The sequence below is a fragment of the Cannabis sativa genome, chromosome 9 (genome assembly GCF_029168945.1).
Source record: "Cannabis sativa cultivar Pink pepper isolate KNU-18-1 chromosome 9, ASM2916894v1, whole genome shotgun sequence".
NCBI lineage: Eukaryota > Viridiplantae > Streptophyta > Magnoliopsida > Rosales > Cannabaceae > Cannabis > Cannabis sativa.
The window spans coordinates 1,463,598-1,491,358 of NC_083609.1; the positions used below are offsets into that span (position 1 = coordinate 1,463,598).

A 27,761-nucleotide genomic window follows, 5' to 3' on the forward strand; every position below is an offset into this window, starting at 1 on the left:
GTGTGCCTAAAAGGCTCTGCTTTTCTTTCTCGATTGTTTTAGAAAAATTTTGTGCGTAGTAAGAGGTTGTAACAATGGTGGCTTTTAACCTTGATTTGATTGAAGGCAGAGGTGATTCAAGTGACATTTTCTTTTTAAATGGGTGTGATTGTAGAATATTTAATATCAGTTCAAATATTAGTAGGATTTGTTTTATTATTATTTTATTATATATAAATAATATTTTATTATTTTATTAAATAAAAATTAAAAGTTACCCATAAATTTCTCAAAAACTAAGAATTTCAGTTATATAGACACACTTTATATAGAATAGATATATAAACAATTCTCTTTTATATATTGTTTAAATAAATTTTTATTTTATTTGAAAGTCTGTTATAAAAATACACATAGAGATTCATGTAAAAAAAAAAAAATATACATTTACGAAATAAAGACTAAATTCTCTATTAGAAGTAAAATTTAACTTAATTGTAGTGCTCCTTAAATAAGGAAATAATATATAGGAAAAATTAGTGATTTTTTTTTTTTGCTATTTATATGCACTTTTAATATTTTTAGTATTAAATCATAATTTTATTATTTTTATATGTAATAAAAAAAATTGTATCTATTTTGTTGTGTTAACCTAAAGAAACATATTTTTATTGTAAATAAAAATTTTAAAATTATTATACATTCTCTCGACAAGTGGATAAAGTAAGTGATTAAATTCAACTAAAAGATATTAATGTAATTTAACTAAGGTCGAAATTATTTTTATATATTTTTTTTTGACAATTTTATTTTTGTAGTTTAACGCTATGCAATATTTTTATGTAAAATTATATGTGATATTAATTTTTATGGACATCTAAATATATAATATTTTAGTATAAATTAAAGTTTAATATAGTATTATACAAAAATATGATATATAATTTAATTTCAATATAATACAATACAATATCACCGGCGTTCCAAACGAGCCCTAAGGGCTCGTTTGGAACGCCGTATTAGGTCGTATTGTATTGTATTGTATTATATTGAATTGGATTATGTATCATATTTTTATATAATACTATATTAAACTTTAATTTATACTAAAATATTATATATTTAGGTGTCCATAAAAGTTAATACCACATATAGTTTTACATAAAAATATTGCATAAAATACAATTCAATATAATACAATACAATACAATACGACCTAATACGGCGTTCCAAACGAGCCCTAAATGTTTTAATCTAACATAATAAATAATAAATAAATAGTAATAAGTAATAGTTGGGATTGTGGGTTTGTGAGATGTGGGACTAATAGCGTGGCAAGCTCCCACCTCTCCACTTCTCTATTTTACTGTCTGCCGTTATAAAAGGCCTTTATTTTATTATAAGGTTATAGCTAGATATAATAAAATCTAAGATATTTATTTAAAAAAAAAAGAAAGTATTTATAATTAAAACTCATTCCCTCATTCATTTTATATATTATATTTATAATTATAATTAAAAATTCATTTTTTTTTCTTAAACCCTTCTTTCTTCCTCCTGTCTGAATATACAAAACCCTAACCTTTTCTAACCAGTTTTCTCAAAAATCTTCATCAATGGCGACTCCCTCTCATTCTATGGCTGTCAAGTCTCTCAATAACTCCGTTGGCCGTCGCCGCTTCATCGTAAGTTTCTCTTTTCACTATTTATTTCGGTAGCCACTTTGATTTTTTGATTACTGAGTTTACCTTCCTGGATTGCAGTTCAAGACTTTTTCTCAAAGAATAGAAGACATCGACATTGATGTGTATCGATGTCTTGATATAATTAAATCTGAGCCATCTGAAGGCTCTTCATTTTTTCGTGACTGTCTGGTTGAATGGAGGGTATGTGTTACTTTTATGAATTTGAGTTTTTGTGTTAATGTATTATGAGAATTGATAGTTTGTTTTTTTTGTAATGTAATTGTAGGAACTGAATACTGCTGAAGATTTCATCTCTTTCTATGAGGAGATTGTGCCATTTGTGCAAACACTACCTCTAGTGTTATTACACAAAGAAACTATTATGTTAAAGCTTTTATCAGTTTTACATATAAAAGCCAGACTTTCGGTTGAACCTATTCTCAGGTATGTTATAATCTTCTTACTTTTAAATCACAAAAAACTTATTTAGCTTATTAAATGCTTATTTGGATTGTTTTACAGGCTAATTGCTGCTTTATCTAGGGATCTTCTAGAGGAGTTTTTGCCGTGAGTTTCTCTCGATTTTGTTTCGATGATTCTTGTATTGTTGTTTACATTACATTCATTATCTCTGCTTCAATCACTAATCTTTTGTGTTTATGGATTTGCCAGTTTCTTGCCAAATATTGCTGAGTCCCTATATGCTCTCCTTGAAAGCGGTGCAGATACAGAGCCAGAAATTATTGAGCAGATTTTTACATCCTGGTCATATATTATGATGTATTTACAGAAATATCTCATAAACAACCTTGACCTGGTACTCAAGTAAGTAATATTTATATAGATGTTTTAATTTTTATTTCAATTATATACTTTTAATTTTGGTTTCTATACAGATAATCGTATTTAAGTTAATTGGGAAGTTCATAGTTGTTAATTTGATATATGATTTTAGATGCATGTTGTCGCAGATTTAATATCATTGTTACAATTTTCTTCTGTATCTTTGGTGCTTATGTTTTTATTCCTTATAATGTTTTTGAAGGGTTACCCGGAAATTGAGGTTCTATCCAAAAGATTTTGTCCAAGACTTTATGGCAGAAGCAATATCCTTCTTGTTCAGGAATGCACCTTTTGATCAGCTTAAACTAGGTATTTACCTCATCTTTCTAGTAATGATTACATATAGCTGTTTGTTGATTTTGTAACTAAGTTAGGGAAAGAATAATGATCTTCATACGAATATGTTACTTGCCATCGACACAATTTTAAGTTGGACTCTATACTGTTTGCTGTTTTCGGTTCCATATCATGTAGCTGAGTCTCTTAGAAAATTGAAGTATATATATCTCAGATTAGTGTGTGAAATTTAGGGCAGGTGGTTCAGCTTATCTGACAAATGTTGCTGTTACGGGAAGCAAGTATTTATTTATTTATTTTGTTTCTTTACTTTATGTGATTTCTTGTCCCGAATCTCTCTTTTCTTTAACAAAATTACAGAAAAAATTATTTGGTTTATGATGTGCTCTTATGCTAGAATTTTATAAAAGTTAGTACTTAAGATTAGTTTATGTTATCGACTTACGATCTCTTAGTTATTTCACCTTTGTATGAAATTGCCTTGAAAGTTTATGGGCTGAAGAAGCTTGTATAAATCATTATTACTCTTAGGAATTTTCCCGATTCCTAAGAGTAATCGAATGGAATAATTTCCCGATTCTTTTAAAACTGTTAGAATGATTTGAGGGAAAATCTTTCGGTGACCACCTCAGTGGTGTTGGTTTTGTTTGCTTTTTATATATTTGTTTATTAGGCTAGATGATGTTGATGGTAAAGGCATTAGAGTTTTTGTACAAGTCTATAGATTATGGTTTCCTCAAAATTTGTTTTTTCTTAGGTTAATTTATGATTAATATTTTGAGGACAACAGGTGTTTGGAAGGTCATACATGAAGTTGCAAAGAAGCCTGATATAGCTACCCGGAAATATGGAGTCAGTGCTTTACTTTGCTATGTTATGAAAGGAACCTCATCGAAACTCCATTCTAAAGCAGAAAGAGTATTGCGGTTATTGATGAGCAATCCAGTACTCTGTGCTGGCGATAAATACACCGAAGGCAAGCCTTATCTCTATGCTAGAACTGTTGTTATCTACTTATACTTTATGTTGGCTTGATGTTTCTCGACATTTCAAATATTTTTTAATCCATTATTTTGGCACCAACTTCTTGCATTTACAGGTTCAGATATTGTTGTTCAAGGCAAAAAAGAAAAGAAAGTTCCGAATACTGTTGTTGAAGTTTTAATTCTCTCATTACAAAGATTGTGTGAAATAATTGAGCCCAAAGAATTGAATATAATGTGGAAATGCTTACACATGGAAATAGCTGATTCTGTTAAGAATAAGTCTCTTACTCGATTAAGTCACTTGTTATCGCTGCTAGTCTCTACAGTTCAAATAAATGACGGAAGAAGTGTTTCTAGTGAGTTCTATTTATTGTCCTATTTTCTTTATTTTTAATTTCCATGAAATTGTTGTACTAACTTAGAATTTGTAATGCTGCATAGATCACCAACCTATGATCGATGCCGTTGCACTTCTTTTACAGGAACTGATCTTACATACCGGAATCACTACTGAGGATAGTGTACCTGAAATTTTCGATCAGGTTCTTGAGTTGATGCTTTGCACTCTTGATGTGCTGCACAACTATGATGACATGTCAATCGTATCCGACTGTTCATTGCAATGGGCACCGGTATTTGAGTTAAAGAGCGCCAGGTTTGGGTTTCCATTCTTCATGTTACGATTCTAGTGTTGTATACTTGTATGTTGTGAATTTCCGAGGTCTGACATTTTTAGGCGTTGGTTTCAGTTTGCTGGCATTTATTCACAAACTACTATTGAAGGATCATTCCATATTGAATTTCTTCAAGGTTAATATTCTGAGGTAATTTCACATGTTAATTATTTCAGGGATATGTTTATAGTTTCTTGCCCGGGACAGTTTCTGATTCTTTTTGTTTGAGTTTCAGTGCGCTGAACGATTTAATAGAAACCTCACCAAAGGAAGTAGTATGTCTATTTCTCTCTTTATTTGAGAGACAAAGCTTAGATGAAACTTCTAAAGGAGGGCTTTTGAAGATTCAAGATTTTCTCCGGACAGACATACAGGATGTTGTATCTCATGGTTCATCATCTACTCGACTTCAGGAAAACAACTTAGATTTGTTGTGGGGTACTGTCAATTGTTTTCCGTACTTGTTAGATCCCGAAAAAGATTCATCGCTGCTAGCTGATTTCATTGATGCACTTGATCAATGTGTAGTGATTGAATCTGGTAATTCTTCTCCTTCTATTATTATTTTGTTTTTGTTTGTTTAGTAACCTGCCTTGTCCTCTCTTGTATGAGTTAATTTAACATTGTTGCGAGCTGGATCAAGCTTAGTGCAGCAAAGACCAATTAAAAGTATCAGTAACATACATGATATATATGAATATGTACATATATATTTTCTCTCTGATAAATTTTGTTGGCAGTAAATTTAATTTCAGGCTTTTCAGCTAGTTAGGGTAGATTTAGAAGGGAATAATAGCCAGTATTTCTTATGGCAACAGTCACTCTTAAATCTTGGGCCTCTGTGATTTGTACTTTCTTAAGTGCAATCAGAATGCTAGGGCTGTCCAATCAATTTCATCTTATCCCTCGCTTTTACCTACATATCCAATCACACTTCTTATTAGGTAAATCATTTGAGACTCGTGGTTGTCTAACAACTGATATGATATTTTCTTTCAGACAACGCTGCTGGTGTTCCTAAACATGTTGTGCAAAGCATTATCGGCTCTGCTATTCATTCCTATTCAAAATTGCACCGTGGTAGGAATGACAAATGTGAGGAAACAAGCAGATTTTTGCATCTTGCGAGAAGGCACAAATCGTGCACTCAAATATTATCTGCTGTTGCAGATTTTTTGGATTCTGCATATGGGTAAGTTGATTTGTAATTATTGATTTATTTTATCTCCTGCTCTTAATTATATTGATCGAAAATAATTAACTATCTCTAATTATAGGTCAATAATAGAAGAAAACTGCAACTCTCGTACATATCATCCAGAACTTAAAGCAGACAAGGCTGTTGATGCAATACGTCTATTTGCTGAAAATTTGCATCACCTGGAAAAGGGGCACCGTGTTGCAGCTCTTAGATTACTCTGCCACTATGAACTTCTGATTTGTGATGTTTCAGCAGAGGATCAGCCAGCTCATAAGAAACTGAAAACTGAATCTTCAGAGAATTCCCATACAGACAGCCAGAGCTTTAATGTATGGTTGTTCACTTTTTTGCTACTTTGATGTTTAGATTATAGTTTGATTGACACTATTTGATGCTAAGTTACTTTGATATATCAGCTTCTGCAGCTCCTTCTCTTAATTGAGACAACTCCTCTTTCAGTCTCTACATTCAGGACAGTGACCTTGTACATCTCTAAAGTACACATGGCTCTCTCTGCTGGAAGGATATCTGAAGTTTATATTCCTCTTCTTGTAAATGGAATGATTGGTGTCTTTCATAACCGGTTTAGTTATGTTTGGAATCCAGCGTCGGAATGCCTTGCGGTGGCATTAAGCAATTATGTTGGTCTAGTATGGGAAGGATTCCTTGGTTATTTTAAGCAGATTCTCTCCACATTCCAGGCATCAAATGATCAACTCGATAAAGCAAAGGCAGAATTCTCCAGCAATGCAAGTGGTCAGTTGTTTTTTATTCTTCATTCTTTTGTGCTTTTTCATACGCTTATGTGCTGCAGTGCTTCACAACGCTTGCAAGTGCCCTTTTCTTTACTTTCTAAGAAATGTAAACTTGTAACAACCATATATCCAATAACTCCTTTAATACTAGCATTGTTAACTTATATATTGTGTTAATATTTTGAATTAGTTTCAGACATCTTTTTCAATGCAGTTGCAAATCTCTTGTAGATTAGAGCTACCATTAACTATTTACTTTACAAGTTTGACTGCTAACCTTTTTTCCTTTCTTGTTTGCTAGTTCTTGCTGAGCGCTTTAAGTTGTTTGTCGCTCCTCCCTCTGATGGTACACCATTGGCAACAGTAATAACCTTGTTGCTCCAATCTTTACAAAGAATTCCAACACTTGTTGATTCTCGTTCACGAGATGTTGTTCCTTTGCTTTTGAAGTTTTTGGGCTATGATAGCAGTGAGCATATAAGGTGATCTTGATTCTTCATGTGCTATTTTGTTTATTCTTAGTTCTATAGAGGTGTAACTTGCTTTTGTTATCTGTGATTGTAGTGTGGGATCATTCAGTTCACTTGTTTGTAAAGGCAAAGATTGGAAGGTTATTCTAAAAGAATGGTTAAATTTGCTGAAATTGATGCGGAACCTTAAGTCCTTTTATCGGAATCAATTTCTTAAAGATGTGCTGGAAAATAGGTTTGTGTATCAATGTATATTTATTTTAACTGTAAAATTTGTTATAATTTAGTTTATCACATTTCATATAGTTTTAGGATACATAACTGGAATTCATTGTTGTTTTTTACCAGGCTTTTGGATGCAAATGATCCTGAGATACAGTCAGCGGTTCTTGAATGCCTGTTGATTTGGAAAGATGATTTTCTGCTATCATATGATCAACACCTGAAAAATATACTTAGCTTTAATAGTTTCAGAGAGGAGCTAACCACATGGAGTTTATCCAGAGAATCTAAACATATTGAAGAGTACCACAGACCTTACCTTGTACCTATAGTGATCCGTCTTCTGATGCCAAAAGTCAGGAAGTTGAAGAAGAATGCCTCACGAAAGGTATATTTGTTTTTCAGCTCTACAACGTGCTTTTTTTTTTTTAATTATAAAGGAGTATCCATGGCCCCTCCCATGAAATGAATCTTTCAAAGTTTTTAATGCATTATGCATCTGTTATCTGTTCGTTTGTAATACATAAGATAATATCCGTCCTCAGGAAGTTTGTGGGTTCTTGTTTGCCCTTTATTTGGTATTGTTCTTTCATCTTATTCTTCATCTACTAAGCTGTGTGACAAATTCTGTTTTGTTCAGCATGCAAGTGTAAATTATCGAAAGGCGGTTCTTGGTTTCTTAGCGCAACTTGATGTTGATGAGCTTCCCCTTTTCTATGCATTGTTAATGAAGCCTTTGCAAATTGGGACAGTGGGAAGTGATGATACGTCTGACTGGTTTTGGACTTCTTCCGGAAGCTCTAAAGATAGGTTTCAAGCTTCAAATTTTCTTAAGTATTTCACAGTTGATAATATTACAGCATTGTCATGGAAGAAAAGAAATGGTTTTCTTCATGTGATTGAAGATGTTGTTGGAGTTTTCGATGAGTTGCGAATCAAGCCTTTTCTTGATTTTTTGATGGGATGTGTTGTTCGGATATTGGAGAGCTGCACATGTAGTCTTGATGCTGCAAAGGGATATAGATCTTTGGATGAAAATCAAAACAGTTCAAATCCGTCTTTGCTTCAGAAAGAAAATACTGAAGGAAATACTGTCTCGGTAACTGCTCCTTTTCTTTTTTTTTTTATTTTAAAAAAAAAATAAGGAACCATATGTTTTTTGTGTTGATTGACTATTTTGTTAGAGTGTCTAATTTTTCATGTTAGATGTTTCTTCATTGCATTTAGTTTCTAGTTAAATTCCCAAAAGAGGCTAATATTTTATTTAGCAGATATAATTTTCAAAAGTCTAGACATGGAAAATATTTATGTCTGTCTTTGTGGTTATGTTCATCTATGAGTTCCTATTTTAGTAATGGTATACGTTACTAGTTATAGTCTATTGCGCCAAGAGCTGCTCACTTGCTCCATTTTTCAATTTCTTTTCTGTGAATTCAATATTTTACATAATATTGAAGCTTTTCTAAAAAATATTATTGTTTGCAGGCCATTTCCGCTGTGAAGCAATTCAAGGATTTAAGGTCCTCATGCTTGAAAATTGTTTCTCTTGTTCTCAACAAGTACGAAGATCATGATTTTGGTTATGATTTCTGGGACCTCTTCTTTAAGTCAGTGAAGCCTTTGGTTGAAAGTTTCAAGCAGGAAGGTTCTAGCGGTGAAAAGCCTAGTTCACTCTTCTCTTGCTTTGTTGCAATGACTAGAAGTCAGAAACTTGTGCCCCTGCTTTGTCGGGAGAAGAGTCTTGTTCCTGACATATTCTCAATTCTAACTGTTACATCAGCATCTGAAGCTATTGTAAGATGTGTTCTAAAGTTCATTGAGAACCTATTGTATCTTGATAGTGAGTTGGATGGTGATGATGTAAAGATAGTTCTACTTCCCAATCTTGATGCACTTATTTGTAGCTTGCATGGGTTTTTCCAAAGCGAATGTGCAACCAAGAGGTATGCCATGTTCCTTTTTCTTAACGTATAGTTAATAAGAAGGTTATATGCTAGATTCCTTGCGGTCTTTGATTATTTGTAACATTTATGCTAGATTTAAGTCAGATTGACTAAACCGAATTTTTTCAGCTATTGTTTGCAAAATTTTGTTTACAGGGCGATTTGCTGTGGTCTTGATTTTTCCACTGTTGTTTGATGTTTCAGGAAATTGATCAAAGACCCTGGGGAGGGTGAGATTAGAATTTTCAAGTTTCTTTCCAAGTATGTAAAGGATCCAATTTCTGCCAGGAAGTTCATCGACATTTTGCTCCCATTTTTGTCAAAGGGAGTTCAAAGTTCTGGTTAGTACTTTAAAATTATGATATTTTCTAATTTTAAGAAATATTTTTAATGCTTGAAAGTTTGTTCTTGGACTTGCAGATGTCTGTCGTGAATCTGTACAAGTCATACAGGGGATTATACCAATACTAGGAAGTGAAATTACAACAACAATCCTGAATGGTATTTCTCCGTTGTTTGTTTCTGGTGATCGAGATTTGCGCACATCTCTCTGTGATCTTCTTGAAACTCTTGCCCAAGTTGATCCCTCCGTAACTGTTGTGGTAATGCTTGTTCATTTCCGTATCTTCATTAAGAATTGCTTCTGACGAAATATCTTGATTTGATAGATTTTGTATTACAACTGCTCGTTTAATTATTGCATGGAATGCAGGCAAAACTTGTGTGTGACTTGAATGCAACCTCTACTGTGGAAATTGGAGCCCTTGATTATGACATTATAATCAACTCTTATGAAAAGATCAGTGCAAATAGTGCAAACTTCTTCTATACTGTTCCGGAGGATCAAGCATTACTGATTTTGTCTCATTGTGTATACGATATGTCATCTACAGAGTTAATTTTAAGGCATAGTTCCTATGGATTGTTACTCTCGTTTCTCGAATTTGCTGGTGAAGTTCTCAGTCATGTAGAAAATGATCTAGACACGCCTCCTCCGAAGAAAATTGGTGATCATTGGACAGTAGGATCCATTAAGCGCATAATAAACAAGTTTCTCTTGAAGCATCTCGGGCATGCAATGAAGGGAGATGCTTCTTTGAAAAAGGTATGAAATCTTGTTTAGCCTTTTCTTGTATGGAGAAGAGCTCAAACACTCAGTTTTATCACAATTTCATGATAAATTGATGCGGTTTCAGGAATGGATTAATTTACTACGAGAAATGGTGATGAAACTTCCCAATATGGGCAACCTGGATTCGTTAAAGGTTCTCTGTGATGAAGACGTTGAAATAGATTTTTTCAACAATATCATTCATTTACAGGTGAGATTCCATTTCCCATGCTTATTATGCTCATGCTCAGTTTAATCATTTTCATAAAGAAAAGAAACCGCATTTGTGTTTTTTATTGTTTAAATTTCAGATATTGTTTGATAATCACCAGTTGCTGTGTTCTAAATTCTAATACATTGATTGATTTTAAGAGGAATCATTGAAATCTTTATCAATACTTTTATCCAACTAGAAAAGCATCTTGTATGATTGTTGATATTATTATTGTTCTCATATATGGACACTTCACTTTGCAGAGGCACAGAAGAGCAAGAGCTTTGGCACGCTTCAGGAACGCTATCGGTTCTAACTCTATGCCAGAGGTAATATTTTTTCACATTAATTATTTTGATTTTCCAGACCATTTTCCAAGTTACTGATTTTTTTTCCTTTTACTTTCAGGGAATAATAAATAAAGTTTTTGTACCCCTCTTTTTTAGTATGCTTTTTGAAGTTCAAGAAGGAAAGGGTGAACATGTTAGAGATGCATGCATAGATGCCCTTGCTTCGGTTTCTGGCCAAATGAAGTGGGATTCTTATTATTCTCTGTTATTGAGATGCTTCAATGAGATAAACTTGCATCCCGATAAGCAGAAGAGTTTAGTACGGCTAATTTGCTTTATTTTAGACCAGTTCCATTTTTCAGCCACTGCATCCTCTTGTGACAATCCTTCTGATTCCGGGACCGTTGAGTCAAGTTCTTTGATTACACTTAGTAAGTGTAGTGGCTCTTCTGTGCTGTCTGAGATACAAATTTGTCTTCAGAAAACTGTGCTGCCAAAGATACAGAAGTTACTGGAATCCGATTCTGATAGGGTTAATGTTAACGTCAACCTCGCTGCACTTAAGATATTAAAGTTGCTTCCTGGAGACATAATGGACTCGCAGCTCCCTACTATTGTACATCGCGTATCAAACTTTCTGAAGAATCGTTTAGAAAGCATCCGTGATGAAGCTAGGTCTGCTTTGGCTGCATGTTTGAAGGAGCTGGGGTTAGAATACTTGCAGTTTCTAGTCAAGGTTCTTCGGACCACATTAAAGCGAGGATATGAAATGCACGTGTTGGGGTACACCTTAAATTTCATTTTATCGAAGTTTCTCTCGGTTCCTGTTTGTGGCAAGCTGGATTATTGTTTGGAAGATCTCCTATCGATAGTTGAGAATGATATTCTTGGAGAAGTTGCCGAGGAAAAAGAGGTGGATAAGATTGCCTCAAAAATGAAAGAAACTAGGAAGAGGAAGTCTTTCGAAACACTACAATTAATTGCTCAGAGCATTACATTCAAAACCCATGCTTTGAAAGTATTGTCACCTGTTGCATCTCACTTGCAAAACCGAATGACTCCCAAAATCAAAGCGAAATTGGAAAGCATGTTGAATCACATAGCTGCTGGTATTGGATCCAACCCTTCTGTAGATCAGACTGACTTGTTTATTTTTCTATTTGGTCTCATTGAAGATGGGATTAAAAATAAGGATGAGAACTCAACAATTTCGAACACTCCTAAAAATCGTAAAAAGGGTGCAGGTGGAAAAAATGTTTCCTCAGTCCGAGTTAAACATGTAAAGTCATTAGGTTCACATCTTATAATTGTTTTCGCTCTCGGGATACTGCATAAAAGTGTGAAGAGCTTAAAGAATGCCAAAAATGATGTAAAAGTATTAGCAATGCTTGATCCTTTTATCCCGTTGCTTGGAAACTGCTTGAATTCCAAATACGAAGATGTTTTGTCTGCAACTCTTAGGTGCCTTACTCCACTTGTAAGATTGCCTTTACCATCCATCGAATCCCAAGTTGATACGATAAAAGGTTCCCTGTTTGATATAGCCCAAAGTACTATAAATGTCGACAGTTCTTTAATGCAGTCTTGCCTACGATTGTTGACTGTTATATTGGGAGGAACTAATACCACACTTTCCTCTGAAGAGCTACATTTACTAATTCAGCTTCCACTTTTTGTTGAGCTAGAAAGAAATCCCTCTTTTGTTGCACTTTCACTTTTAAAGGCAATTGTTAGCCGTAAGCTAGTTGTTCCGGAAATATATGATCTTGTAACTCGAGTTGCGGAATTGATGGTTACCAGTCAAGTAGAACCAATACGTCAAAAATGCAGTCAGATTCTGTTGCAGTTCTTACTCGATTATCGTCTTTCAGGGAAACGCCTGCAACAACATTTGGATTCTCTGCTTTCTAATCTTAGGCAAGTCTTTACTTGATCTTATAATTTGATATTTGCATTTTTGAGTTAGTTTGTGATGTAATGTAACATGAATTGTCTTGCAGGTATGAACACCCAAGTGGAAGAAAAGCTGCACTCGAAATGCTTCATGCAGTTATTGTTAAGTTTCCGAAAAGTGTTGTGGATGATCAATCACAAACACTATTTATTCATTTGGTAGCTTGCTTAGCTAATGATCTAGATAGTGAGGTTCGTGCTATGAGTGGTGCAGCTATTAAGCGTCTCATCGGTTGTGTAAGTGCACATTCACTTCATTCTATTCTTGAGAGCAGTCTATCTTGGTATATGGATGAGAAGCCAAAACTGTGGAGTGCTGCAGCACAGGTAAATTTCTCTGCACTGTTTCATTAAATCCAAGTTGATAATGTAAACATTTTGTTTGGCAAATTAGGATGCTTTTCTCTTTCCCCTACAATTTTCTTTATTACATTTTCTTTAATATTTGATGCTAGTTTGCTTTCACATGAAAAGATGAAAGAACTAAATTTTAATTGAAATAAATGAACAGTTTTCTATTTTCAATGACAAAGTTTAAGCGATCGTGTATCTAGTTAGCTTAAGAACTTTCTTTTTCCTTAATAAATATTAAATTTAAGGAAAAACAAGGATTTCATTCAACAAGTAGCACAGACCATATCCAGTACAATATCTCTCTGATAAGCCACAACACAAAATTACTACCCCAAAGGGCTAGAAAACTCGGTTTTTTTTTTCTTTTCAATTTCTATTTTATTGATCTCTTGCATACTATTTGATGTCACTGATTTTGAATCATTAAGAAATGGACATGTAATTGGCTCTGTTGTATTGAATGAGACCTTATATTAGGAAATTGTTTCTTGTTTAATGGGCATGAGTGCTTTTGTACAGGTCTTGGGATTATTAGTTGAAGGGCAAAAGAAAGGATTTGAAAAACACATCAGAAGTAGTGTCTTGCCAAGAGCTAGAACTATTTTGAAATCTGCCATCGATGACTATAATGACAGATCACAAGATTATTCTGATGAGGCTACTATTCCATTCTGGAAGGAGGCATACTATTCATTGATAATGTTAGAGAAAATTCTGCATGAGTTTCATGATTTATGCTTTGAAGAGGATCTTGAGGTATGTATTATTCTTCATTTATGTCTTTTGATTATAATCAAGAGAAAATACTAATGGTAATATAGTGATATATTGTTATTAATTATTAGTTTATTTGTTATTTTCTTGTGATTGCTGTATTTAACTATTTTATTACTATTAGTCATGGGGCTAGAAAATTCATTGAAATGGGGCTTAATCGTTTATGAAAATTGTAGCTTTATTGCTTTTTTTTTTTCTTGAAAATTTTACATTATAATAATAATAAAAAAATCGGACTGATTTAATATAAAAATTACAGAAGAAATAAAAAACTAGTGGGGGCTGGGGTCCCCTAAACTTTATTCCTGAATTCGGGTTTGCCTTTTAGGCCACTGGTGGTATTTGTATTTCTAGACTAGAATAACCTTGTCCTGTTTTCATGGGAGTTATTTCTTATGAATTAGCAAGTAATTTCGAATTCTGAACTGATGGAAATATATTCTCAAAAAAGTTTTAACCTTTTTATTACATTAAATTTTCATTTGCTTTTGTAACCATATTTCTGTTGCTTGCAAATAGGATGTATGGGATGCAATATGTGAACTTCTCTTGCACCCTCACACATGGTTACGAGACATTTCGAGTCGCCTAGTAGCATTTTACTTCTCTGCCGTGACAGAACTATGCAAGAAGAATCGTGAACTTTCCCTTCAAAGTTATTTCCTTACGAGGCCAAGTAGACTATTCATGATTGCTGTTTCCACTTGTTGCCAACTGAAGACAAAAGTCAGCGATGATGCCGCAAGCAACCTGATTGTACAAAATATCGTTTTTACTGTTTGTGGTGTGCACTCTTTGATGGGACAACCGGAGCACGAACAACCTCAAAGATTTTGGTCTACCCTCGAGCAGCACGAGCAAGGTCATTTTCTTAAAGCATTAAAGTTGATTGATTCGGGGAAAGTGCAAACCTCGTTTCTGTCTCTTACTCTTGAAGACAATGGACATTCTAAGGCCCTCAGGAACTTACTTATCTCCACTATGCTAAAAAAGATGGGAAAAATCGCCCTTCAAATGGAATCTATTCAGGTTTGTATTACCAGAGTGTTGTTGCTGTATTAAGGCTCAGTGTATCATAAGCTTATGATTTTCTTATTGCTGCTTGCAGATGAAAATTGTCTTCAATAGTTATGGCAAGATTTTTTCTCAATTTTCCGATGAAGACCGCCAACTTTATGCATATGAAATACTCCTACCCTTGTATAAAGTTTGCGAAGGGTTCGCTGGAAGACTCGTATCTGGTGATTTCTCCCTCTTTACTCTAGCTTTTCGTATATACATTGTTCAATAGAGTGTTTATGCTATACCGAAGAGGTTCGAGCCCCAATTATTGTAGGGTTAGGCGGGGATCCTAATTCGACATCACAATTCTTTCACTTACTGTTTTTATTTTTTAATTGTCTTTTCAGATGATATGAAGCAACTAGCACAAGAAGTATGCGACCGTGTTAGACAAATGTTGGGCGTCCAAACGTTTGTGCAAGTCTACAGCGAGATCAGAAAAATGCTGAAGACAAAACGAGACAAGAGAAAACAAGAAGAGAAAATCATGGCTGTAGTTAATCCAATGCGAAACGCAAAGAGGAAACTGAGGATCGCTGCTAAACATCGTGCCCACAAGAAAAAGAAAATAATGACAATGAAATACGGGCGATGGGTGTAGATAGATACAGCGATGACAATGACTAATAATAATACATGATGTTGGATGAAGCTACCTCTCATTCGGTTGCTTCAACTGAACACTCGGGGAGCATTTTGCGGGGAAGCTGTTGATTCTCGGAAAGTAATCTCCGATCCAACATGGCCTGCTTCAACAACTGTGTGGACATTTTGACCAAGTTTTTGGTGCTGTCATGCTTCCAGCTTAGCCTTAGAGAAGCAATTAGAGTCTTTGTTTTGCTTAGGCACCATATTATTTTACCATGGTGGCATTGATTTTGGCTTCTTTTTGTATATTTATTTATTCTTTATCTATAGTATCGTAATGTCCCATATGTAGGCCATTCAAATTTTGATCCCAATAATTTTAAGTAATAGCTTCAATCAAAGTAATGTGTTCCATTTTCAATCATTTGTTCTGTTTTTCTTTTATTATTACAACAATAATAATAGGAAAATTTGATTAATTATGTATTTATTGGGTCAAAATTGTTCTCCTATTCAATATTAATAGAAAAAGTCATTTTTTAAATTAAATTCTATTCTGCTCTCCCTCTCTTTGGAGGAGCACATAATCAGATTACCTACTCGACCAACGACTCACAAAACGCCTCGACCTTACGACCACACCACCCACACGACACACGGGCCACCGTCGTTGTCAAAAGTAATTCTTAATTTTTTTTCATGAAGTTTTAACTAGGGTTAAAGTAATTAGATTTAGGGTTAAGTCTGTGTTTTTAGTAGTTTTAGTAGAGAATGTGATTTTTGTAGCTTTTAGATTCGGATTTGTGTTTTGGGATGAAATTTGTGATTTTTGCATGGTCCGATGCAGGTTCGATGTAGGTCCGATATAGGACCCGATGGTAGTTTAATGTTGAAGGGTTTGAAGGTTGAAGAAGATAGCCCGATAGGTTCGATATAGAGCCTGATAGTGGGCTCGACGATGATCCTCGTAATTTTAAATTTTATTGTGACACGATGGGTCCAATATAAGGTCTAATAAGTCCGATATCAACAAGACAATATCGAATGCTACCATTAGAGATGTTCTAAAATAGTATTCACGTGACAAACATAATAATAACGAGAATATTTATATCAATGTCACATCAGTGCCACATGTGTAATTTAAAATTTTAAAAAGATAAAGGTAATTTATGGCCAAACTATCTAAAATTTTAGTTTTCAGAAGAACAACCCTCTATACTAAATTTTTGAGCTTCAATTCTATTACCGTCTTTATTTTTCCAGATACTTAGTCTATTAACCATAATTTTTTATTGATCTACCTAATATTAAATAGAGGAAGGATTTTTTTTTTTTGAAACAGAATAGAGGATGGATTTTGGTTGCGATTTAAGTTACTCTATTAATTGTTATAGTGATTTCTATGTAGAATTCAGTAAAAATAAAAAAAAAAATTGTAAAAATAAAAAAACCGCTATTTTTTTTAGTGAAGAAAAATTCCTATTAAATATTATAAAATATAATTAAAATTTAAAACATCACAATTTTAAAAAATAATTATGTACAAGAAAAAATTTAGGTAATTTGATTGCAAATTACAAAAAAAAAAAAAAAAAAAAAAAAAAAAAAAAAAAAAACAAGTATTTTTGAGTTATAATTGTGATTGAGAGGTTTTAGTTAGGGCTTTGAACTTTAATAACCAAAATGGGGAAGAAGTTCTCCGGCCGAAGATGTGGCGGCGCCGGCGGAGGTTCCTTCTCTCAATCCAAACGAAACATGCTCCTCCGCCGTGTAGATTCCTTCAAGCACTTCCATTCCTCAACCCTTGATGAAATCGTCGATTATCTCCGTTCCTCTTACCCCGATTACAAGCGTTGTCAGCTCCAACCTTTCACCAGGTTCGTCCAGCAAACCCTAGACTCCACTCCACGCCGTCTCAACAACCCTAAACCATTGGTCTTTGACGACGATGAAGAAGAAGAAGACGACAACGACGAAGATTGTGGTGGTCCGAGTAGTTCCCGAAAGAAGCCTAAGAAAGGTGCTCCTGATGAGAGCGAAGAGAGATTACGACGTATGGAGGAAGCTCGTATTGCTAGAATTCGGAGGAACGATCAGGATAGTAGTTCGTCTGAGTCGGAGGAAGAAGAGTCTGGTGAGAGCGATGAGGTGACTTCCGAAGATGCTGTGTATGGAGAAGAATTGGAGCCGAAATTTGACCTAATGAAATCGATGTTAAGAGAATCGTATACACCGAAATCTTCCAAGGTAGCGGAGAAGGAGAAGAATATTGAGATGGAGCTTCCTGATCGAGAAAAGGTTGGGTTTACGAGTGATGGTCGAGCACCAAATAGTTTACCTAATGAATCGAAGAAGGAAGTAAAGGGTTCGAGTTCTGTAACTGATGTTGAGGTGAGGGGGAATGATGGTCCGAGGTTTAAGGATTTGGGTGGAATGAAGGAGGTGTTGGAGGAGCTTGAGATGGAAGTTATTGTCCCGCTTTACCATCCTCAGCTTCCTCGGTGGCTTGGAGTTCGTCCCATGGCTGGTATTCTCTTGCATGGTCCTCCTGGCTGTGGTAAGACCAAGTTAGCTCACGCCATTGCTAATGAGACTGGTGTACCATTTTACAAGATTTCTGCAACTGAGATTGTTTCTGGTGTCTCAGGTAAGGGAAAACTGATTTTTTTTTTCCTTTATATTGATTATTTATTTGTTATTATTCTTAGTCAATTTTGTCATGATTGGTTTGAAGAATGAAAAAGGAGGTGCTTTAATAGTGAATGAGGTTTGTAGATGTCCAGAAATTTGATTTTTGTTTTGGGATTTTGAGAATGTTATTGAATTGATAAATTTGATTAAATGGAAATTACTGTAATTCATACTTGGTCGTAAAGTTTTGTTTTTTATGGATGAAATGGAGGTGCTTTTACATTGAATGAGGTGTGCAGATGTCTAGAATTGATTTTTGTGTTGGGATTTTGAGAATGTTACTAATTATTAAAATTTAATTAAATGAAAAATTACTGTAATTCATACTTGGTCATAAATGTTGTTTTTTATGGATGAAATGGAGGTGTTTTTGCATTAAATGAGGTGTGTAGATTTCCAGAAATTTGAGTTTTGTTTTGGGATATTGAGAATGTTACTGAATACCAAAATTTAATTAAAATGGAATTTTTTTCATTGTGGAAATTATCTGGTTATGTTTTCTGTCTGATTCATGTGTTCTTCATTGCTTTTTCATGGACCCTTATTTATTTAGGTGCATCTGAAGAAAATATAAGGGACCTTTTCTTGAAAGCACAGAGGACAGCCCCCTCGATTGTATTTATTGATGAAATTGATGCTATTGCTTCAAAAAGAGAAAATTTACAACGAGAGATGGAGCGTCGAATTGTGACACAATTGATGACTTGTATGGATGAATCTCACAGGCTTGTAAAGCCGACTGATGATAGTGCAGACTCACAATCTCATGGTTTTGTTCTTGTTATTGGAGCTACTAATAGACCTGACGCTGTTGATTCTGCACTAAGGAGACCTGGGCGTTTTGATCGGGAAATTGCCTTGGGTGTGCCCGATGAAAATGCAAGAGCTGAGATTCTTTCTGTCCTTGCTAAAGACCTAAGGGTTGAAGGTTCGCTTGATCTATTTAAAATAGCAAGGGCTACCCCAGGTTTTGTTGGAGCTGATTTGTATGCGCTGGCTAACAAGGCGGGTAACCTTGCAATGAAAAGATTTCTAGATGAAAGAAAGTCTAAATTAACAAGAAATTGTATAGATGAGGAGTATAATGAAGGGTGGTGGAAGGAACCTTGGCTTCCCGAAGAAATGGAAAGGCTTAACATCACTATGGCAGATTTTGAGGTAAATACTTGTGTAAATTTTATGTTATTCTATCCATCCCTGCACTTGAGATGTGATTAGTTTTAGATGAGTTTTTACCAAAACATAGACTAAAAAGTAACTAAAATGCTCTCGTAGAATGATAGTAACCTGAGATACTTACCAAATGGTCAAAACTATCTTTCCCAGTTCCCAAATATTGTAGGGTTAGGCGGGAATCCCAGGTTTTTTTATTTATAAATTGTTTATGTAATTTAATGTTTTCCGTTGTCTGATACAGTATACTTATCAAACTTTCGTTGGATTTCCTTTTTATTACAAGTTCAGTTTCATATAAAAGAATTTATACATACATGTTTCTGCTACTCATAAGACGAGTGCTGTTATCTTTAAAATATTGTTTCAGGAATCTGTTAAACTTGTTCAACCTTCTTCAATAAGAGAAGGCTTCTCTGCTATTCCCAAGGTAAAATGGGAAGATGTTGGCGGGCTAGATCTTTTGAGGCAAGAATTCGATCGATATATAGTTAGGCGTATTAAACATCCTGAGGATTATGAGGTAATTTTTCTCTTTATTATTATTATAATTATGCTTGATATGCTTATGATTATATTTGTGGCACGGAGAGTCAGATTGTAAAGTAGTTCAAACGAGGTTATGGTTAGAGTCTAACACTATTACTTGTGTCTAAGAAATATAATGTACAACCTGAAATAAATTTTATTGATATTTATTATTTTTATTTTAATTTAGAAATTATTTTTTCTTTGTTTTTGACGAATGAACATTGTTTAGCATTTGAATTGTCAATCGTAATTAGTGGAGACCTGATGCGACCAGGCATTGAACTGTTAATTGTGGTTTCAATTTGTTGGTTTAATTGTAACTTAGTTTTTTTTTTCATACTCTGTATAGGGTTTCGGAGTAGATTTAGAGACAGGATTTTTGCTATATGGTCCTCCCGGATGTGGTAAGACATTGATAGCGAAAGCTGTTGCTAATGAAGCGGGAGCTAACTTCATTCACATTAAGGTCAGTCCTCCTACCCACTTTTCTTTATAGTGTTATGCTTTTGTATTTGTAACATTGTACATGTATTCGTATAATTCTGTGCCTTCTGCTAACTTGTAGGGTCCTGAACTTTTGAATAAATACGTTGGAGAAAGTGAACTGGGTGTTCGGACATTGTTTAGACGTGCGAGGACATGTGCGCCATGCATACTTTTCTTTGATGAGGTTGGTTGTTCTCTCTCCTTCACTGTTCTTCATTTCCGGTTGTAAACTAAGGACACACTAATCATTATGCATTATTCTGCAATATAAATTTGTATTGAATTTTAGCAAAGCTTGATTTGATGATAAATTGCGAAAGTCTTGAAAAAGTTTTGCATAGCTTGTTTCTGATTCTGGCGTTCCACTATGGTTTTTGCTTAACGAATGTTGGCATAATTTTTCTCATGCTTACACTCTTGGCCTCGACCTCTGTTTTATATCATTGTAGGTGGATGCCTTGACAACCAAGCGTGGGAGAGAAGGGGGATGGGTTGTTGAGCGGCTACTGAACCAGGTTAAATAATCTGCGATTTTAATCTCGATGTTTGTACTTGTCACAGAAAATAACATCTTCTTTTTTATTATTATTGTTGCAGCTACTTGTAGAGTTAGATGGCGCAGAGCAGCGGCGAGGCGTATTTGTAATCGGTGCCACAAATCGGTAAAGCTCATTGCCTCTCAGAATTATTTGAATGTTAAGTACAAGTTCTCTAATATCTTGTGCCCTTTTTATTCAGACCTGAAGTTATGGACAATGCCCTTCTCCGGCCTGGAAGATTCGGTAAGCTTCTCTATGTACCTCTGCCGAGCCCCGATGAACGCGGTTCAATTTTGAAAGCTTTAGCAAGGAAGAAGCCAGTAGATGCTAGTGTGGATTTGAGTGCCATTGGACGGATGGAAGCGTGTGACAATTTCAGTGGCGCCGACCTATCTTCACTGGTTTGTCTAAACATTCTTAAATTAGAAAGAAACAAATAAACAAACAAACATAATCTTTCTTAAATGTAAAGTAAAAACCTTAAACATTATTATATTTTATGCGCAGGTAAATGAAGCTGCTATGGCTGCTCTTGATGAGAAACAAACTACCACAGAAGCCAAATTGGATGGAGCTTCTGTACTACGTACCATCAAAACACCTCACTTTGAGCTCGCCATGTCTAAATTATCTGCGTCGGTAAAAGCCAAGGTATCGCTTATTCTCATATTTCGTTGCTCCCTCTTTTTTTCTTGTTAATTATGCTAAACACATTTCCAATTCTTCTCATTCCATTCTCATTTTTGTATTTTGCAGCAAAAACAGTACTACAAAATACTATCAGAGAGCTTACAATCTTGATTTCATTTCGTTTGGTAAGAGGTATTTTGTTAATGTTCATAAGGGAGCTAAGGGAGAAATACCTCACAAATTTTGATTATTTTATTTACTAACAAAGTTGTCTTTACTATAATTTTGTGTCTTCCAATTTTGTTTGTTACATTTTGATTTTGGGTTGATTAATAAGGTGGTGTAAGAAATTTTTTTCTTTTTTAGTTCCTTGTTGCATATCAAGGTTTTGTCAGAAAAAAAAAAGTGTATCCAAAATTAAAAATTGAAGAAAACTTGATCAAGTTATTTGGCTATATATTTCAAAAAAGTGTTTATTTAATCTTCCACACTATTTTGTGTATAGTACATCTGATCTTAGGATTTTCATATTTTGAATTTAATCTAATTTATTCATCCAATAGATCAAATTTAATCCGATCCTTCATGAAAATATTAATTATATTTATAATTTTTTAAACAACATATATACATGAATGTGGATTAGATTTACATATGAATGAAACATCTAATTTGCAATTTAGATTTTCCAATTAAATCTGCATTTTCTAGATTGAGTATTTTATGAATATTTATAATTTAGTGTATAAATATTATGAGTGAAATTGAAAGGAAATTTGATTTTTTATGCTTGATTTAAGGGTTAATTGGTTAGGAAAATTTAAACTATAGCTAATTGTTAGAATAAGTCCACTTTACCGAAATCTCAAAACTACTCTTCTCAAAATCCCACACCTATTCTCTCTCCTTCTCTTTATTCTCTCTGTTTGCCCAACTTAAACACAGCCGTCCCAACCCCAAATTGTCCCAAACGCCGGTTACACCCACATGGAGGAGACCAACCGGCCCACGATGCTCCCCCACCGACCCATGGCGCACCACCACCGAAGCACCATCACTGTTTTTTATTTTTTTATTGATTTTTTTGTGATTTTAGTGTTGATAGATTTTGTTAGATTTAGGGATAGATATAGGTTTTAGAATCTCAAATGTGTGATTTTGGGCAAGGTCTAATAAGGTTCGATGTAGGTCCGATAGGGTCAAATGAAACTGTGAGTTTGCGAGGTAGAAGACATAGGTCCGATAGGTCCGATATAGGGTCCGATGGGTCCGATTGTGTCCAACATGAGGTCCGATTGTGTCCAACATGAGGTCCGATGAGGGGGTTCAATTGTGTAAATGAGGGTGATGTAAATAGGAAGTATTTTAGGAGTATCATAAAAATTGTCATATCCTACAAATATTAGTTATTATGTGTTTAAGGGAAGTTTTTTAACCAAATGTAAGCATAAAAAATCAAATTTCCCAATTGAAATTTATTAAAAAAGAAAAATACCTTCAAATATTTAGTGCCAATCTTGTGAATTATTAGTTGTTTTTTTATATTATTTATTTAATTAAAATATTCGAAATATGATATTAAATTGTACCGACAATAATATACTACCTCTTAAGACTATTTTCAATAAATAGTGTATACTGTCTCAAATTTAGTTCAAAAAATGAATATAGGAGGGAACATATTAAATGTTTATTAAAAGTATATAAAAATTATATTATATATATAAATGAAATTATAAAAAAAAATTATTAATTATATTAATAAGTGGCAAAATTAAATAAAAAGTAATATTTATTGTAGTGTAAATTTAGTCCATACTATTATATTTGTGCCAAATTTAACATAATAAGTAACATGTGTCAAATTTTACACCACATTACACCACTATTAGAATTTAATTTTGAGAATGTAGACTAAAAAAATACATATACACCGTATATTAGAGATTTTCCAAGAGAAATTTATATGGTATACTAATTTTTGTTATTTTTTTATAAAAATACTGTCAGACGGTATTTTTTATTTTTTTACTGTGTTTTTTTATAAGGTTCATACTGCAGTATATTGTGTTAAGTTTTTACTGGTGTTTTTTAGTTGTTCTACTGTTGTTTTGAGTTGTTATGTTTTGTATTCTACTGGTGTTTTATAAAAATACAGTATTTTTGAAAAAAAATTCGTGTGATAGTATTTTTGTAAAAATTAACCTAAATTTCAGTATTTTTGTAATTTCCCTTATCCAATGAAACACAAAAACGGGGTAAGTTGAAAAATGCCTCTTTTATTAATCAATTAACCAAATTTGCCTCTAATTTTATATTTATTTGAAACATACCTCTTTTTATATGTATTGTACCCAAAATACCCTAACATAAGAGAGTCACATGGAGAGTATCTTGAAGTGACAGGGGCAAAATTGGTACAATGATTAAAAAAAGAGGTAAAAATGATAGACTTTAAAAAAGAGGGTAAAAATAAAAGAAGACAATATAAAAAGAGTATAGAGTGTAATTTCCTCCACAAAAACCGTCAATCTGCAACACCCGCCCAACCCAACCAATAAAAACACACCCGTATTGAACCCGCCCATTAATAACCCGTCAAAATTGGGTTGGGCTGGATTTAACCCATTGGCCCAACTCACAATATAAACCTAAAATATAATAAAAAGACATCAAAACCCTAAATTTTGCTTCTCTCTCTCTCACCCACGTCGCTTGTGGTTGTCTTCCTCTTCCCCACCGGGCGTTCACAACCACCGTATCACCCACGCGCTACATCGTCTTCGTCTCCACTCCAGGTCCTTCCTCATAATCTAGGGTTTGACTTAATCGTTTCACTCGATTTCATCTTGATTTGACTTTCTGCTTCTTTTTGTATTTTACTAATTTTCAATTTCTAGGGTTTCAATTCGTATGTCAAATCTTATTTATTCTTGAATTTATCTCAAGCTCTCTCTTAATTTCATTTCATTTAGACTCCTCCACCTTCAATTTCAATTCCGTTTTTGGTTAGGTCATTTACCCCTTTTCCCCCAAAAAAAATCATTTTTTTTTTGTTTAATTTGACAATTTGAAGGGGTTTTCGAGGTATGTATTGTCTTTGATGAGATAATAACAGTAGAATTGTAATATATGGAGGATGTTTTTCTTGAACTATTCACTATTTTTTTGTGAGATTCTTGATTTGTTTTCCAATTACTATATATTTTTTCTCTGATTTGTTTAATAATTATTAGGGAAAGTAAAATAATCACTAAAGATGCCGAAGAACAAGGGAAAGGGAGGAAAGAACAGGAAGAGAGGAAAGAACGAAGCTGATGACGAAAAGCGTGAGCTTGTGTTCAAAGAAGATGGGCAAGAATATGCCCAAGTACTTAGAATGCTTGGTAATGGAAGGTGTGAGGCAATGTGCATCGATGGGACGAAGAGGCTCTGTCATATTCGCGGAAAAATGCACAAGAAAGTTTGGATTGCAGCAGGAGACATTATACTCGTTGGTCTCAGAGATTATCAGGATGACAAAGCTGATGTGATCCTCAAGTACATGCCCGATGAAGCTAGGCTTCTCAAGGCTTATGGCGAGTTGCCTGAGAATACCCGACTTAATGAGGGCATTGCTGGTGGCCTTGAGGATGAAGATGAGGGTGCTGGTGATGATTACATCGAGTTCGAGGATGAAGATATCGACAAGATATAGTAAACAAATTCCAACTTTGTTTGATTTCAAGTTTTAGTATGTTATAAAAAAAAATGCATTATTATATCTATCTTGGCTTTCTGGCATTATGCATTTCATAAATGAAGAAGGAAGGTTTGAATTTTATAGGTTGTTCTGCACAGGCCTTGATTGATGTTAACAACATCTTTCCTTAACTAATACATGAATATCTATCCTGTTTGTACTTCATTTTTCTTTCTGTCTTTAATATGGTTTTCTTGGTTGGTTCTTTCACTTTCATTTTGACTGTTTCTTTTGGTAGTTTTTATATGTTTTATGCTATTTTTTTTCTGAATTTTGAAATGGCTATTGATTGTGTTTTGAAACAATATGTTACTTCCTATATTGATGATTTTCTAACTTAAGTATTTCCTTGAAGAGCATCACAAATTCACAATGGGATGAGTGTTTTGTTAAAATAGCCTTTATGATATTTTTTATTAGTAAAATAACTTTAAATAACTGTGTATGGTCGCACAAATAATTAAGATTTACACTGCAAGATCATAACACAATCATTATGGTCGAAAAGGTTATTTTTTAAATTTTAGTATTTTACATTGTTAGTTTGGCAAATTCTTGTTATGAGACATCAAGCTGTGTAGTCCTATTATGAGGTGACACACACTATATTTGATTAGTGGTTTTTTTATAATGGTTCTCAAAATAAAATAAGTAAGACTTGATAATGAATTATACTAATAGTGATATTACTCCAGTCCTCACAAGAATCAACATTATTTGTGCCTTTTAGACTTTCAATGAAAAACCATTTTTTTTTTGTTACTGATAGCAAATCATTTTAATGGGATTTTTGATTCATTAAAATAAGGGTAATTAAGATTTTTACCCCATAAACATTAACATGCATTAAATCATCTCTTCTAAATTTTTTTGGTCCTTAAAATTTTTCCATTTAAGGACTTTTAAAATAAGTAAGACTTGATAATGAATTATACTAATAGTGATATTACTCCTCACAAAAATCGATATTATTTGTGCCTTTTAGCCTTTAAATGAAAAATCATTTTTTTTTGCCGTCTATAATGATAGCAAATCATTTTATTGGGATTTTTGATTCATTAAAATAAAGCTAATTAAGATTTTTATCCCCTAAACTTTAACATGTGTTAAATCATGTCCTCTAAATTTTTTTGGTCGTTAAAAATTCTCTATTTAAGGGCTTTTGTCTAATTTTATTCAATTTTACAATTTCAGTGATTGTCGAACTTTGATATATGCTACATCATGGCCCTTGAACTTTCATCCATGTTCGACTTTTTTACTAAAATTGGAAAAAAGTCCTTAAATTCAACAATCTCACTAGTTCAGGAGACATTTTTAACGACTTTACAAGTTAGGGGGCATGATTTGGTACATGTCAAAGTTCAGAGACAAAAATCCTAATTAGTCGCCATTAAATAATACAAATACAATACAATATAATACAATACAACACGACGTACCAAACTAGTCTTAAGTAGCTTAAACCTATTAAATAAATAAACTTTTATACTACAATTATACCTGAAACTTATAGTCACATAAGTAAATTATTTTAAAAGATGAGCAAAATTGAACTTAAGGGAGATATTTTTAACAATTTTTTGGGATAAATTTCTGCAATAAAAAAAAGTTTAGAGGGTAAAATTTTACAAGGGTCATAGTTGAGGGGACAAAAGTTCTATTTATTCTATGTGGAGTACTAATTAATTACAAAATCTTAATTAACCTCTACGAACTCACATGTCAAAATATTTTTTTTTCAATTTTTTTCATATAAATATTCGTTATAGTTACAATATCATCCATGTAAATTTTTGAAAATTTTTGAATAGCTTACAGTACCGAAATCAGAGTTCGTGATATTCTAATTTATTATGTATGTTCAAAAAATTTCAAACTTATTTTTAACACTGTAAATTATTAAAAAATTTACATTAATGGTATTGTAAGTATAAAAATATGGGAAATTTTATTTACACCCTAAAAATTTTTAAAGACACCTCATTTTATTAATTTTTATTTTATATAAAATTTATATCTTTAATTGTACAAAGTTTTTTTTAACTTTTTTCTTCTAATTCGTATTTTTAAAAAATATACCTATCAAATAAAATAAAATTATATTTTAAATATTATGATAATAAATTAAAATAAAAAATTATATAAAATTTTCTTAGAACAAAATATAAAATATATATACATAAGTTAGAAAAAATTAAGAAAATAAAATTAAAATAAGTATTGAAATTAACATAAAATAAAGAAAAAATTTAAAAAATATATATTAAAGTAATTTTTAAAAATTATTTAAGTTTATATTTTTTTTTAAATAATGGGATGCAAATGTAACACCCTTACAAATATATATATGGGAAATTTTATTTACACCCCAAACATTTTTTTTTTTGAATGAAATCAGCACTTTATTCAAAAATATCTTCCAAAACTAACTACACCCCAAACATTTCTAAGTACACCCTATTTTAATAATTTTTATTTTATATAAAATTTATATCTTTAATTTTACTAAGTATTTTTAACTTTTTTCTTTCAATTTATATTCTTAAAAAATATACCTAT

The 27,761-nt window shown here is 33.1% G+C and overlaps 3 protein-coding genes across 4 annotated transcripts; all 3 read left to right on the top strand.

The window, feature by feature from the left end:
* Positions 1 to 1,506: 1,506 nt before the first annotated feature.
* Positions 1,507 to 15,825, top strand: LOC115722603 (U3 small nucleolar RNA-associated protein 20-like). Its single transcript, XM_030651849.2, has 30 exons — positions 1,507 to 1,664; positions 1,743 to 1,865; positions 1,951 to 2,108; positions 2,187 to 2,231; positions 2,337 to 2,489; positions 2,710 to 2,816; positions 3,595 to 3,780; positions 3,904 to 4,146; positions 4,232 to 4,445; positions 4,540 to 4,614; positions 4,700 to 5,004; positions 5,464 to 5,656; positions 5,742 to 5,994; positions 6,082 to 6,421; positions 6,722 to 6,902; positions 6,985 to 7,125; positions 7,239 to 7,500; positions 7,753 to 8,211; positions 8,598 to 9,055; positions 9,260 to 9,396; positions 9,476 to 9,657; positions 9,768 to 10,160; positions 10,252 to 10,377; positions 10,644 to 10,709; positions 10,789 to 12,587; positions 12,671 to 12,950; positions 13,497 to 13,733; positions 14,274 to 14,783; positions 14,863 to 14,995; positions 15,164 to 15,825. The coding sequence occupies exons 1-30, from the start codon at positions 1,596 to 1,598 to the stop codon at positions 15,415 to 15,417; spliced, it is 8,082 nt and encodes a 2,693-aa protein (XP_030507709.2). The 5' UTR covers positions 1,507 to 1,595; the 3' UTR covers positions 15,418 to 15,825.
* Positions 15,826 to 17,010: 1,185 nt separating this feature from the next.
* On the top strand, positions 17,011 to 21,938 carry LOC115722372 (cell division control protein 48 homolog C). Its single transcript, XM_030651571.2, has 10 exons — positions 17,011 to 18,054; positions 18,652 to 19,256; positions 19,642 to 19,794; positions 20,152 to 20,268; positions 20,368 to 20,472; positions 20,738 to 20,803; positions 20,886 to 20,950; positions 21,027 to 21,228; positions 21,335 to 21,478; positions 21,584 to 21,938. Exons 1-10 carry the CDS (start codon positions 17,091 to 17,093, stop codon positions 21,626 to 21,628), a joined length of 2,466 nt encoding a protein of 821 aa, XP_030507431.2. The 5' UTR covers positions 17,011 to 17,090; the 3' UTR covers positions 21,629 to 21,938.
* Positions 21,939 to 24,087: 2,149 nt separating this feature from the next.
* LOC115722465 (eukaryotic translation initiation factor 1A) lies at positions 24,088 to 25,364 on the top strand. 2 transcript variants are annotated; one of them, XM_030651682.2, is made up of 2 exons: positions 24,088 to 24,255; positions 24,694 to 25,364. In XM_030651682.2, exon 2 carries the CDS (start codon positions 24,717 to 24,719, stop codon positions 25,152 to 25,154), a length of 438 nt encoding a protein of 145 aa, XP_030507542.1. In that variant the 5' UTR covers positions 24,088 to 24,255; positions 24,694 to 24,716; the 3' UTR covers positions 25,155 to 25,364. The 2 variants fall into 2 exon arrangements, with proteins under 2 accessions (XP_030507542.1, XP_030507543.1); XM_030651683.2 differs by having other exon boundaries at positions 24,110 to 24,275.
* The last annotated feature ends 2,397 nt before the right edge of the window (positions 25,365 to 27,761 follow it).